Source organism: Megalobrama amblycephala, linkage group LG24 (assembly GCF_018812025.1).
Source record: "Megalobrama amblycephala isolate DHTTF-2021 linkage group LG24, ASM1881202v1, whole genome shotgun sequence".
NCBI lineage: Eukaryota > Metazoa > Chordata > Actinopteri > Cypriniformes > Xenocyprididae > Megalobrama > Megalobrama amblycephala.
This window is the reverse complement of record NC_063067.1, coordinates 1485924-1499977: the sequence shown is the minus strand read 5'-3', so window position 1 is coordinate 1499977 and position 14054 is coordinate 1485924. Positions and strand designations below refer to the sequence as shown.

Sequence of the window (14054 nt, the reverse complement as noted above, 5' to 3'; positions counted from 1 at the left end):
TGGCTCTTATCAGCATTAAACGTTAATAGTGTCTCTTCTTCTTCCTGTAGGAGTTTGGTTTGGCCAGATTCAGGAGTAATCAGGCGAAAGCTATGAAGGGTTTGGAGCACGCGCTGTCAAATCTACAGAGTAAGAAATATATTTATAAATGTTTTATGTGTGTAAATGAAAGATTAAATCAAGTAATATTAGTGTTAGTTCCTCTTTCCACTGATGTTTATCAGTGTTAAATGTGACAGAAAGTAAGTATTATCATGTTTTCTGTGTGTCCTTCGATTCAGACGCTTCGACCGCATCTCATGGAGATTCTGCAGAGAAACACAAGAACCTGAATTCAGCCTCCAAAGCCCAGAAACCCCAGCAATACATCTGATCAATATAAACAGAGTGAACTTCATGAAACCTGTCGGGTAACATATCCTGGTCACGAGAAAATCACGCCTATTTTCATGTGATTATTTTTATGACAATTCTCAAGACTGTACGGAAGCTCATTTACACCAAATAAGAAAAAACACTTAATTATGACATTAAAAGACATAATTATGACATACTACATCGAAATTATGACAACAACAAAATTATGAAATTATAAAATTACAAAAAGTCTAATAAAAATCAAAATTTTGACTTGTCAATTTTTTATGTTGTTTACTGTTTGTCAGTTTTGACTTTTTGTGACAATCACCTATTATGACTTTTGTATCTGTACTGTCAATATCAACTTTTTATGTAATAATTATGACTTTTATTTTAGTAGCATTGTCTTCAACTTAATGAAAATAAGAAATATTGCCTTGAGGTTTTTTTTTACTGTATTTTATTTAAAATGTATTTTACTTCAAGTGACAAAAATAACAATCTTGCATTAAAAGACATTTTTTTTCTGTTCTTCTGTTTATTTTTTCATAATTCTACAAGTTTCTTCAAGAAGCTAAAACCAGAACTTGCTGTGAAAACTACAATAAACGGACATTTCATAAATTATTTGAGCAATTATACGGTTTTGAACCAAATTATTTTTCACAAACATAATATGTAGCATCATACAGTCACTGCAAATGAAGAAAAGAAATGAAGAAATACATTAAACTGAATGAAACAGAATTGCGCAATCATCTTACAAAATGCAAAAATAGAAATGTAACAGTTTATTCAAACAGTGTCAATTTTTACAAACTGTAAATTATGACACTAAATTAAGCTAGTAGGATAAATGCAGTAAAAAGCAAATTCTGTTAATGTAAAAGCAATCAAACTCTTTGAAATGATTATAAAACAATAAACCGACTGAAAATTATTGTTTTTGGTAAGTGTGTCACATTTTATCTTTTTGCACACTTGCGTAGACGACGGCCTCCTCAGTGTTCAGCTGTAGAGATTTGCTGCAGACTACAGATGAGTTTGTGACATCATCCTGCAGAGATAATAAACACAATTATACTTTTGCCGTATGGATATACAGAGTCAAATTAAGCTTAAGCCTCTGGTGTTTTAATGTAATATTTTGCATTTTTAGGGGATTTTATAGTACTAAATTATATTTATGAAGTAGTTTATAATCCATTTATTCACTTTTTAAACATAGACCTGAAAATGAAATTTCCAGCTTGAACTGTCTTAAATCTTGAATGCTTTCGAGCACAGACTGAAGTTTTAAAAAAGACAAAAGTGAATTTTATAAAACTTATAACAAATGTATAATGAAAAATGCACAAACACTATTTTCAAATTTTATATGAAATATATATTTTCCAAAACATGTTATACTCTTAAGCTGCACAAAAAAGCCATGAATCTAATGAAGTTGTGTTCCAAATTTGAGGTTGATATCTCAAAAAATGAGCTTTCAGTAAGAGTTTGTTTGGGCGCAGTACCAAGTGCTTCCACTAGATTAAATTAGTCTCCCATTCATTATTAATGCACTCATTTTTTATCTTGATTTAAGAATGTTTAGATATTTGTACTGGGAAAACAAGACAGAAATACTGTGGATGAAAACAATTTTGCAGTGTATGTACATTTTATATTTGGCTACAATTTCAAGCATTTAGGCAAAGCATTTTAATCAAACGGTTTTAAAAATCATGAAAAATGTGAATTTAAATAAGTGTGTCACACTCACCTGAGCAGATCTGCCATTGCTCACGTCTGCCATAGTAGAATAAACAACCTCCTCCTCCTACAAACACAAGCCTTCTTTAACACAAACACACGTGCTACAAACAAACCTTTCTGCACATACACTGATCTTCATATGTCTGAAACCTGTGGAGTCTTGTTTCGCCATGGAATTTTTTTCTCTCAATTCTGACTATTTTTCTTGCAATTGTAATAAAAAAAAATTCTGCATTGCGAGTTATAAACTCTTGGTAAAAATTTGGTAAAAAATAAAGTCATTGCGAGAAATAAAGTTAGAATTGTGAGATAAACTCAAAATTGCAAAAAAATAAAATAAAGTCAGAATAGTGAGATATAAACTCAAAATTTTAAAAGGTCAGACTTGCAAGATATAAACTCAAAATTGCAAAAATTGTCAGAAAATTAGGATATAAACTCAAAATTGCAAAAAATAAAGTCAGAATTGTGAAATAACTCAAAATTGCAAAAAATATAGTCAGAATTGTGAGATAAACTCAAAATTGCAAAATTTTCGGAATTGCGAGATAAAAACTCAAAATTGCAAAAAATATAGTCAGAATTGTGAGATAAACTCAAAATTGCTAAATTGTCGGAAATGCGAGATATAAACTCAAAATTGCAAAAAATGAAGTCAGTTGCAAGATAAAAACTCAAAATTGCAAAAATTGTGAGAATTGAGATAAACTCAAAATTGCAAAAAATAAAGTCAGAATTGTAGATATGAACTCAAAATTGCGAAAATTGTCAGAATTGTGAGATAAACTCAAAATTGCAAAAAATAAAGTCAGAATTGTAGATATAAACTCAAAATTGCAAAAAATAAAGTCAGAATTGTGAGAAACTCAAAATTGCAAAATTGTTGGAATTGCAAGATATAAACTCAAAATTTAAAATAATAAAGTCAGAATTGTGAGATATAAACTCAAAATTGCAAAAAATATAGTCAGAATTGTGAGATAAACTAAAATTACAAAATTTTCGGAATTGCGAGATAAAATTTAAAAATTGCAAAAACTGTCAGAATTGTGAGATAAACTCAAAATTGCAAAAAAATAAAGTCAGAATTGTGAAATAAACTCAAAATTGCTAAATTGCCGGAATTGCGAGATATAAACTCAAAATTGCAAAAAATAAAGTCAGTATTGAGAGATAAACTCAAAATTGCAAAATTTTCAAAATTGCGAGATATAAACTCAAAATTTAAAATTTAAAATAATAAAGTCAGAATTGTGAGATATAAACTCAAAATTGCAACAAAAAAAAAGTCGGAATTGTGATATAAACTCAAAATTGCAAAATAATAGTCGGAATTGTGATATAAACTCAAAATTGCAAAAATTGTCAGAATTGTGATATAAACTCAAAATTTAAAATTTAAAATAATAAAGTCAGAATTGTGAGATATAAACTCAAAATTGCAAAAAAAAAAGGCGGAATTGTGATATAAACTCAAAATTGCAAAAATTGTCAGAATTGTGATATAAACTCAAAATTTCAAAAAAAAAAAAAAAAATCAGAATTGTGATATAAACTCAAAATTTCAAAAAATAAAGTCAGAATTGTGAGATATAAACTCAAAATTGCAAGACAAAAGTCAGAAATGTGAGTTTAAAAAATCGCAATTACCTTTTTTATATTTATTCTGTGTCGGAAAAAACTTCCATAAAAATCCAACACTCACCTTTCTACAAGTCCTTTTTCCCCCTTTAATGTCTTTTACGCTTGAGTAAGTCACATCATCCTGAGAGACAACAAGTTATTCACCATGTTATTGCAACATGCAAAGACAAGTCAGATTACTGTGGACATTTAATATTTATTAATCTGCTAATAAACAAACTTTAAAAACTTTTTGCACGCCTAGTGAAACAGCCAGTATCTTTTTGTCTTTCGGGACTGTCGTGTGTAGCCACTGTTGTTCAGCAAACGGTAAGAAAGCAATCATGTCTCCTGAGAGTGTTTGCAAAGAGCTTTAGGAAGTGTGTGGACCCGTGTCCGAGGTTTTTGACAACGGAGGACACACACAACCTTTGCGTGTTCTGTCTGGGCGAAAAGCACGCACGGACAGTGCTTGAGGGTGCTGTCTGTGTTAACTGTGAGCGTCTCCCTATGAAGATGCTCCGTTCCCGTCTGGCCCTCTTCCCGAGGGGAGAGGCGCCGACGCCTGTGACTGGTGGTTTCTGGCCCTGTCGTGCTGAGGCTCGCAGGTGGAGCTCGCCGCGGAGTTTGAGAGAGGGGTAAACCTTTCTCAGCCTCCAGCGGCGGCTGACGAGGACACGCTTCTGGAAGACGATGATGTCTTTTCATTAACATAATCGGATCGAGGAGCCAGTGCTCTTCTGGCTGCTAGCCCTAGAGAGCAGGAGATGGCTGTCAAGGAAGAAGCGGGCGAGCACACGGCTCCCTCCAGGCCGCCCTGCCCAGCATATGCAGAGTTACTGAAGGTTATGGACTGCGCCTCGGGCAGGCTGCAGCTGCCCTGGGGACGTATGAGGAAAGAGACCGCACGTGGACGGCTCGACGAGCGGTTTCTTTCCGGCCATAACCCCGTAACTCTGGTGAGCCTTCCATTCCGATCTTTACGTTGAGATCAAGAGGGCATGGAAGGACCCATACTCGGCCAGGATTCATCTGCATCAGCGGGGTAATTTTGCTGATATGGAGGAATTAGGCCAGCATGGGTATGTGATGATGCCACCCATTGATGGGACATTCGCGAACTATCTCGTCACAGGCTTAAAGCTCTGGTCCTGCCGTCTAAACCGTTGAAAACGACATCACGTTTGAATGGAGGGCATATGCTGCAGCAGGTCAGGCTGGTGCAGCCCTGCACGCGATGGCGGTGTTGCAGGCCTATAAGGCTGATCTGCTCAAAGACCTGGATCAGGGGCAGGGTTTGTCCCCTGAAGCGGTAGAAGAGCTGCGCCGGACCATGGATCTCGCTCTGCAGGCCACCAAACAAATGGCAATGGCGGCCACGGAGCGGCATCTGTGGTTAAACCTGGCGGACATCGGGGAGAAGGAAAAGAGTTTTCTCCTCAATGCCCCAGTCTTGCCCTCTGAACTTTTTGGCACCTCAGTTGAAACGGTGGTGGAAAAGTTCAGAGAGGCGAGGGCATGGTCAGCAGCATTTAAAACATGCATAACGCTTCGATCTGGTCCTGGCCCGTCTCGAACTGAGGATCAGAGACAGGGCCAGAAAGCTAGCGTCGCCACTCGAGGGCCAATGATGATATGTTTTCTGAAGGCCCACCTTCTGGCTTGATAGTGAAAAAGGATGCTTTTCGGCTGCAAAACCATGGATTTTCTTCCTAAGAAGTAAGATGGAGGAATCTTTGGTCTTCGAGCCACAGGAAGGTGAGCAAGGTCTATATTTATGTTTTTATGCCGACCTTGTTTTTCCTGTATAGCTTTCCTGAGCATGTAACACTAAAGAAAGGGATTTAATGGGTGCTAGGTTGGCTGTGTATGTTCAGTGGGCTATTTTCAGTCGCTGTTTAGCCTCCTTTGTGTTTTTAAGTAGCTTCTCAGCTAGCATGTGTATGTAGCATGAGTTGGTGCTTGATTACTTCAGTTTTGTTTTGTCCGGATGGCGTCATCTGCCGCCTGACATTATGTAGCTTGTGAGCTTTGTTTTCTTTCTCTTTCAATGAGATTTAGAAATGAAGCCCAGGCTCAGATACGGCTGGGCTAGAGCTAGGATGTTTTTATCAAAACTGTTTGTATTAATTATCCCTTGTTAGGTTGTATAGTTCCTAGTTCTAGTTTTCTACTAAGGGAGTTGTTAGGCCGTATGCCTATTTTTCCCTTCTGTTATGTAGGTGCAGATGGTTCTTTGACAGCTAGGTTTTAGACTGTTTTTTTTAACCTCCCTGATGCTGTTTCTCAGGTGGTAGGCCCTTATCTTTGCGTAGATAAGTTATGCATTTATTACTAGGCCCCACTGATTAGAACTTTATTCATGCTATGAATTTGTTCTCTCCTGAGCCACTTGTAGTTATTTCAAGTTTGGGTTGACAATGCTAGCTTTTTAGCTTTCGTCCTCAGGGGCTCAGATATTTTTCTGTTTATGAGAACATCTAACCTATATATATTTAGGATGGCATGTGTTTTCAAAGCCTATTGCTTTAAAGTTCTAATACCACTGCCCTACATTTACGTATGTGAGCTTACTTATTGCTGCCACAGGTTAGCTCCTGCTATCATATGGTAGGCCTTCTTTCAGCCTCTGCTTATAGCATGGTGACTATTTTTCCCTAGTAAAATAGGTATTATTGTGTGTCACTGAATGCTTCACCTGCTGGTTTGCGTACTCAGGGTAGTTTTAGAGCCACTTTTCAGTTTGGTTTCTATTTTAGCTCCCTGTTTGTGATCTAACAAAAGTTATATTGCTAACATAACTTTGAAGTTGTAGGCTCTGTTCTTTCAAGCCTCCTTCTAGTTTAGCAGCTTTGTCATTAAGCTCTGTTATTAGTATCATGTGTTTGCTCACATAGTTTTTTAACACTGCCACAGGTTTATGCCCGTGTTTGTCTGAGGTAGTAGGCTTTTATGGGCCTTCCCTAGACCATGTTGGCATTTGGTTCCCTGTAGTCACTTCATTAGGGTTCATTACCTGTTGGAATGTGTAGAGTATAGCTAAGGTTGTATTTAGCCTTTCACTTTTTGTGGTTAGAGCTGGTTCCCTTTGAGCTTGGTACCAGTATATGCACCTGCTGGCGCCGCATTGCTAATGGGGTAGGCCCGTATAGGCCTCCTTTTTTAGCGTACATGTTGGCACAGTTTGATGTTCATACGGTCAAACAAGCTGTTTGCCACTAGTTTCTGAATTGGTAGGCCCCTCAAGGCCCCTTTTTAGAAGATATGTTAGCATAATGCTTGTATATAACCATTACTGCTTTGGGCCATGCACCACCTCCTCGAGTAGCCCTTGGTAGGCCTCTCATGAAGTTTAGTGGCATTATTTGCTTTGAAATAATTTGCATGGCCTGGCGGTTGGTATGGTAATATGGTCACCACTGGCTGATGCCACGTGTCTACTAAGGGTAGGCTCTATGGGCCTCCCATGTAGCATGTTGGAGTTCAGCTGTGTACTCCTTCGGTAGAATTGAAGTAACTGTTGAGTACTTTCTGTATGGTTGACCTTTCAGGTTGGGTTATTTGTGATAAAACCTTGCTTAGTTCAGGTTTTGTATACATTAGCATCCTGGAGTTTGGGTTTTTTAGGTGATTACAACTTCTGTGTATTCCTAGAACCCTTTCGCTATTGTCTTAGGGGTTTTAGGCCCTCAGGGCCGCCTTCTATGGACATACTAGCGTTTGTGGTAATATAATTATTTTCTGTGAATTATCAGTCTTACATGACTAAGCATTTCTGGTTGGCCAGGGCCCCAGGTGTTGATTTAACCTCCTGCGGGTGGGTTAATCATCCCTGTTGGTGCTTCAAACACTGTCACGAGCTGATGCTGTGTTTCTGCTGAGGCCTTCAATGGCCTCCTCCTGAGGTTCAGCCTTAGGCTGGTTTGTGCTTCCCTGTATGAGGGTTTTAACACACAGCCTCCTCAGTGCAAATAATCAAGCACTGAGTATCCAAGTATGAGCGGAAGTTACTCCCCTCAATGCAAGGGTTTCTGGCACTCAGCTGAATTCTGCTCTCTAGGATGTTGGTTCTAAGTGGCCACTAGATACCAAAGCATTGTATGTTCAAGGTTGCATGCCCTTTGGGCCACCTTTTGGACATTCTGTTTGCTTTTTGGTGTACTCCTCTCATTATAGAGAGTTGTAAGTATTCTTTACTGAGTGCATCTCTGGTTGGCCAGGGCCCCAGGTGATAATGTAACCTGGTTATTTTCCTTCCTGGTGCTTGTAACACTGTCACAAGCTGACGACACGTGGCTGCTGAGGTGATAGGCCCATTTTTGGGCCTTCCTTGCATGTATGATGGCGTATGTTGTACTCCTCTTGTTTTAAGAGTAAAAAGGTTCCTTTTAGACCGAGTACACTGCTTATTGGATTGTGTTAGGTGGATTGTTATGTTGGCACTATCACAGTCTTTTTTGTTGTATGCTAGTTATGGTTTTCAAGGGGGCCCCATGGGATCCTAGGATCGAGTGGATTTTACTCCCCTCAATATGAGGGTTTATAGCATTCAGTTGAGTTCTGCTCTCCAGGATGCCCATCTCTACGCATGGGTTTGAGTGGCGTACTGCCCCTTTGCAGCCGCTCTTACTCGCTCTCTTCTATGAAGAATGCTCTTTGAGATTCTGTGATCCAGACAGGGTTGGCTAGGACAATGAGTTGGTCTTAGAACCAGGTCAGCCTCCCTGGTGGCAGTGAGGGTGATGTTGTTCCCCTCTACTGACTGGCTGGGGCTCCTTACGGTCTCCCGGCCACATTCCCTTCAAGGGACCACTTTCCTTAGGGATTTTGGTCCCAGAAGCCAGAGCGAGAGCCTTGGTAGGCTCTCTACAGAGAGCCTCTTGTAGGCTTAGCTTGGGCTGTTTGGTCGTAGGGAATGCTGTCACTGACAGCCTTGTGTGACCCTAGGGTGAGCTGCTTCTGGTTTCCTTTGGAACCATTCCTATGTTTCTTAGCCATTTCCTGGCTTGCACTCCCCTCAAACATGGCGGCGTGGGTATATCATTCCCCATAGCATTGAAAAAAAAAAGCAGAGTTGAGTTCCCTTTCGAAAGGGAATGTCTCAGGTTACGTATGTAACCATGGTTCCCTGAGAACAGGGAATGAGACTCTGCGTTTCCTTGCCATGCTTTGGGCTGCCTGCTGAACAGTCCCTCAAGACAAGTTAAGATACTGGCTGTTTCACTACGCGTGCCTTTTATACTTCTGGGGTCGCGCCCTATTACGACATTTGCCTTTCGACACCAAGTCACGTTGACGTTCCCCATAGCGTTGAAACAAATGCAGCGTCTCATTCCCTGTTCTCAGGGAACCATGGTTACATACATAACCTGAGACGTTTTTATGAAATGAAGTGGAGTAAAAAGTACAATATTATGCTTTTGGTGGCAGTGAACTAAAAGTAAAAGTTTCCCAAAATAAAAATACTCAGATAAAGTACAGATACTTGGAAAAATGGACTACATTAGCAAAATAAAACTATTGCGTTTAAGTACCTGTTGTTGGTTTTCTGCAGGTTTTCCTCTGTTAATCTTCATCACAGTGGAGTACGTCACATCATCCTACAAACACAAACATCATTTTATTTCATATTATTACTTTATTTATGCCATGATCTGATTATGAATAGTTCAGTCACCTGATGATCTGGTCTCTGGGTCACTTGGGTTCCTCTCCTTCCCTTTTTTGCTGTAAGATTATAATGACATCATTACATTTCACTACATTTCTAGTTGATTTTTTTCTGTGATCATTGTACTCTAGAGCAGTGCTCAGTTGCATAAACCACCTTAAGTGTAATTTTCTCTTAGGATTGCCTTTAGGTTTCCCTTAAACTGAAGAGTGTTGCAGAAAATGACCTGGTTTTGTGTGTTCATACCCTGTGCATATCTCCAGCAGATGAATCCAGTCAGGAGCAGCAGCATCAGACAGATCAGAAACATCAGGGAGTATTTGAGACGACTTTTGCTGAAATCTGCAGAACACACACAGAAGAAGTTCCCATAATGCTTAAATAAGAGTTACAAAAGTATCAAGTGTTTTACTTCCCTTTATGTATTTTATTTTAGGGACGCCTCCACATGCAGTCACTTCCTGTTTGCTTACTATAGGGTTTAAAAACATTAAAATTGATCTCCTGCTTTGAAATGTGAAAAGCGCTATACAAAAACAGACTTTTTATTAGGTGACAATGACCAGTTGACTGTACATTATCCCTTTTATGAAATGACTTCTAAATAAACAAATAAATACAGTATTTTCAGGAATATGAGTCATGTTTTTTATCATCTGAAATGCACTGACTGTATTGCACATTTATAATGGAATTAACATCAACCATGCAATTGCAATGGTAATTATAACTCACAGTTCTAGGGAAAACATTTTTTTTCCCGCAATTCCCAGTTTAAATGTAAACTTAGAACCTAAAAACATGTTTTATCATTTATCATTCTGTGAGCGAACACAAAGTTTCTCAGGGGAATGCAAAACATTTCATCCTCAAGCAGATAAAGTTTCTGAACACAGATCTGACGTGTTTTACCTGTAACAGTGAGATTTATGCGTCTGGATTGTTTTCCATTGACTGTACACACATATAATCCTCCGTCAGTCTCAGTCAGGTTTGAGATCCGTAAAGAGAGATTATGAGGAGATTCTCTAAGGATCTGGAAGCGTCCGCTGACATCTTTAGAATCTGAAACCAGGGTCTCATTTAAAGCTGCACGCTTCCATTCAACGTGTTCTGGTTTGGTTTTTGGATCTTCACAGGAACATGGAAGCGTCACGGATTCTCCTGCATATGAGATGATAGTGATTGGATGTTCGGATAAAACACAGCCTGCAGGACGAAAAAACAACTCAAGATAAGAGACGAGCCCAAACACATTAGTGTGCAAACATTTATTAAAGAAGCTTGTTTCCGGCAGTGTAGACACTGCCAAGTGTATTACTGCCCTCTACAGGTCAAAGTTTGAACTAATGTGTCCTATACAATATGCTAATGCAAGTATATAACAAGTAGTTCAAACTTTGACCTGTGGAGGGCAGTAATACACTTGGCAGTGTCTACACTGCTGGAATTCAAATAGAGAAGAAGAAGAAAGAGAGAGTTCAAGATGAGCATTTATGGTTAAAACTTATACAATTTTTAATTTTTTTTTAGAAAATGAGTGATGGTTTCTCTAGATAAGACTCTTATTTCTCGTCTGGGATCATGTAGAGCTCTTTGAAGCTGCACTGAAACTGTAATTTTGACCTTCAACCATTTGGAGGCCATTGAAGTCCACTATATGGAGAAAAATCCTGGAATGTTTTCATCTTGGATGGCATGGGGGTGAGTAAATTATCAGGAAATTTTAATTTGAAAGTGAACTAATTCTTTAATTGCCATCATCGGTTCCATTTAGCCTTTCCATCACACAAAAAGTTCTTTATAGTGGAAAAATGTTCTTTATGTTATTAAAATAAAGGTAAAAAATGTAAAGACCAGATAACTTAGAACAAATGTTCTATTAGCGTTACGGAAGAACGTTTGTACAGGACTTTGATTGTGAATTTCAATAGGGTCAAATGAGGAATGACCTCCCTGACCTCTAGTACTATGAAAAATGTTTTAGAAATCGACATTTCCTTCTCAATCCAAAAAAGACAATCTAGTGAAACTGAGTTGCAAAGAATCTTGATTCACACAAAATCACTTCAAAAAGTGAGAATCCATCATTTCTTTACCTTTAACAGTGAGATTGAAGCTCTTGTGTTGATTCTCATTAATCCAGCATGAATACAGTCCTTCATATTTCTCCGTCAGGTTAGAAATCAGCAGAGAGAAATTTCCTGAATGTTTACCAAACATGTGAAATCTGCCCTGATAGAGTGGGTTCAGTTCAATAGAGTTAGTCGTCTGCTTTATTTCTCTGTTGTTTGGTAATTTCCATCTGATCTTGTCTGGTTTATGACTGCTGCTGCATTTGACCAAACAAGACAGAAACACTGATTCCCCTGAATATCTGCTGATCGACACTGATGCTTCATTCCCTGATAGAGAGCAACCTGCAAACACAGAATATAATCATATTTGATTATTACAGACATTAACTATTTGACTTTATGTGGATTATGGTTGGTCTGCATGTATGATTACTAAAATAACACAAGCATTCCTCACCTTCAATGATTAGATGAACCGGCTCTGTGAAATTACACCAATATGATCCTGCGTCATCTACAGTCAGTCGAGTGATGGACAGTGAGAGATTCCTGTGAATCTGAACTCTGTTTTTATATCGCTGGTCCTCAATGACGTTCACTGGGTTTTGTTTTTCTTGTATATCTTTGTGCTGCCACTGGACGTCTTTATGCTGTGGGTTTTCATCCCTGCAGTGCAGCAGCACAGACTCTCCTGGAGAACAGCTGATATTTCGTGAAGCCGAATCTATGTGCAGCCTAAACAAACACAAAACACAGAAAACCTTCTGAAACTGGATTATTTCCTTCTACACATTCACCAAAAACTAGATGAATTGAAACATCTACACACAAACATGAACTGAATAAAATACTAAATAAAAAGAAGTGTTGATCTCATTTCAGTATTTGCATTCATTAAATTATTTTATTTATACATTAACATTATATTGATCATGATCAGATATCTGTATATCCATAAAAAAACAACTCAACACTAAACATTCAGTTAGGGTAAATTGCCTAATGTTTGTAGGTCCCGCATAAATACATGAATGCCAGTGAGATTATGGGCAGAGAGTACAGAAGCCAAGAAGCGAAACTTTGAAGCTTTTTTGGTAATGCCACTAGATGGCACATCAGCAGCACAGCCGCCATTTTGGGGTGAAAACTGAACAACAGAATCAGAAACAGAAATTTTTCCTCAAATTAAGTCATCAGTAAGTTTTATGACACCTACAGTAAATGTTGTATTGTCTTATATATGTTTCATGGAATCCAACCATTAGCCTATAAACATTTACTATTAATAGAAAATTAAAAATGAATAAAGTTAAGATCATCGTGTTTGTAGCGTGATCCAGGGGATTAAAACATTCAATATATTTCAGATCTAGTGGAGTAACAGTAACTATTATTATCATATACTTTTCAGCATCCCACATTAGGAAGCTGCAGACTGTTTTAGATAACTTGCACTAAGAGCACTAATATGTCTATCATTTCTTTAATGAATGTGTTATCTGCATTTTCTCATCCTGGGGTTTTTAAAATGGTATTGGGTGGATTTAATGGTTTGGCCACACATCACAATATGTCACAGAAGTCTGAAATGCAAAAAATATCCCACATTAGGGCAATTCTCCCTAAGGACTTTTTTTTTTTTTTTTTTTGCATCAAGAAACAGACTTTAACTGATCCAAAACTATCACACTGACATGTCTTCACAGTTCATCAAATCTTAAATGCAATCAAGAGTCTCACTAGTCGACTCAAAACAGTGAAGACCAGGGCTTGACATTAACACCCGCCAAATGCGGGTAGATTTCAGCTGTGGCGGGTAAGACAGCCACTCCCACTAGCCACTTTGGCGGGTTGAATATAATTTCAGTTTACAGCCAAATGATCGTCGAAGATCGATTTACTTGAATTGAATTACAATTCAATCACACAATTCGTTATTTACGTGCAGTTAGTGAAGGAGGGATAGGCGGAATTGCGCTGAATGACACGCAACAGAAGCGCTCTCTCGCGTGCGCGCTCTTTCTGTCGGGAGCGCGATCAGTTCCCTTTCGAGGGAACTCGCACTGCGTCCCGAAGGGGGCGCTATGGGAACGCCCTCAGCGTGAAAGCGTCTGATGCACGTGTGTCAACTAGTCCAATGGCGAGAGTGAACGTCACCCGCCAGGAAAGTATAAATACACATCCGGAAAGACCGGCTTCAGCTTTTGTGCCTCAGCAAAGCGCTCTGTGTTAAACTGTCTCTGTCTATTTATTGTTGTTTGTCCTCAAGCATTATATATATATATATATATATATATATTATAGACAGAAACTTATTGGCGAGCAAATAGCAACTTGAGTCGTGTGTGCTTCCCTGCCCTCGCTACTATACGAGTGGGAATACACGCGATTCATGTGTTGTTTGTTTTAGAGCAGAGCATACACGTCAGTTCTTGTAAAGAAGGGGATCTGACAGTGTTCATTCATATTTCCCGATGTGATGCACTATCGAGATTTTTAGCTCTGCTCCTCTTGGCTTTTTTCTCGAGGGAATAAAGTCTTAAGCAATAAGAATCTATAGCCTT

The 14054-nt window shown here is 38.5% G+C and overlaps 1 protein-coding gene across 1 annotated transcript; it reads right to left on the bottom strand.

The window, feature by feature from the left end:
* Positions 1 to 651: 651 nt before the first annotated feature.
* On the bottom strand, positions 652 to 11776 carry LOC125259895 (embigin). Its single transcript, XM_048177890.1, has 8 exons — positions 11512 to 11776; positions 10325 to 10621; positions 9659 to 9754; positions 9419 to 9468; positions 9276 to 9341; positions 3824 to 3883; positions 2126 to 2182; positions 652 to 1417 (listed from the first exon to the last, which is right to left on the bottom strand). Exons 1-8 carry the CDS (start codon positions 11633 to 11635, stop codon positions 1319 to 1321), a joined length of 849 nt encoding a protein of 282 aa, XP_048033847.1. The 5' UTR covers positions 11636 to 11776; the 3' UTR covers positions 652 to 1318.
* Between the last annotated feature and the right edge of the window lie 2278 nt (positions 11777 to 14054).

Coding starts and splice junctions, on each gene's coding strand:
- LOC125259895 (XM_048177890.1), bottom strand. CDS start 11,635: ATGTTTGGTAAACATTCAGGAAATTTCTCTCTGCTGATTTCTAACCTG. Junction 3,884..9,275: donor CTGCAGAAAACCAACAACAG/GTACTTAAACGC, acceptor GTTGTCTCTCAG/GATGATGTGACTTACTCAAG. Junction 2,183..3,823: donor GAAAAAGGACTTGTAGAAAG/GTGAGTGTTGGA, acceptor TTGTGTTTGTAG/GAGGAGGAGGTTGTTTATTC.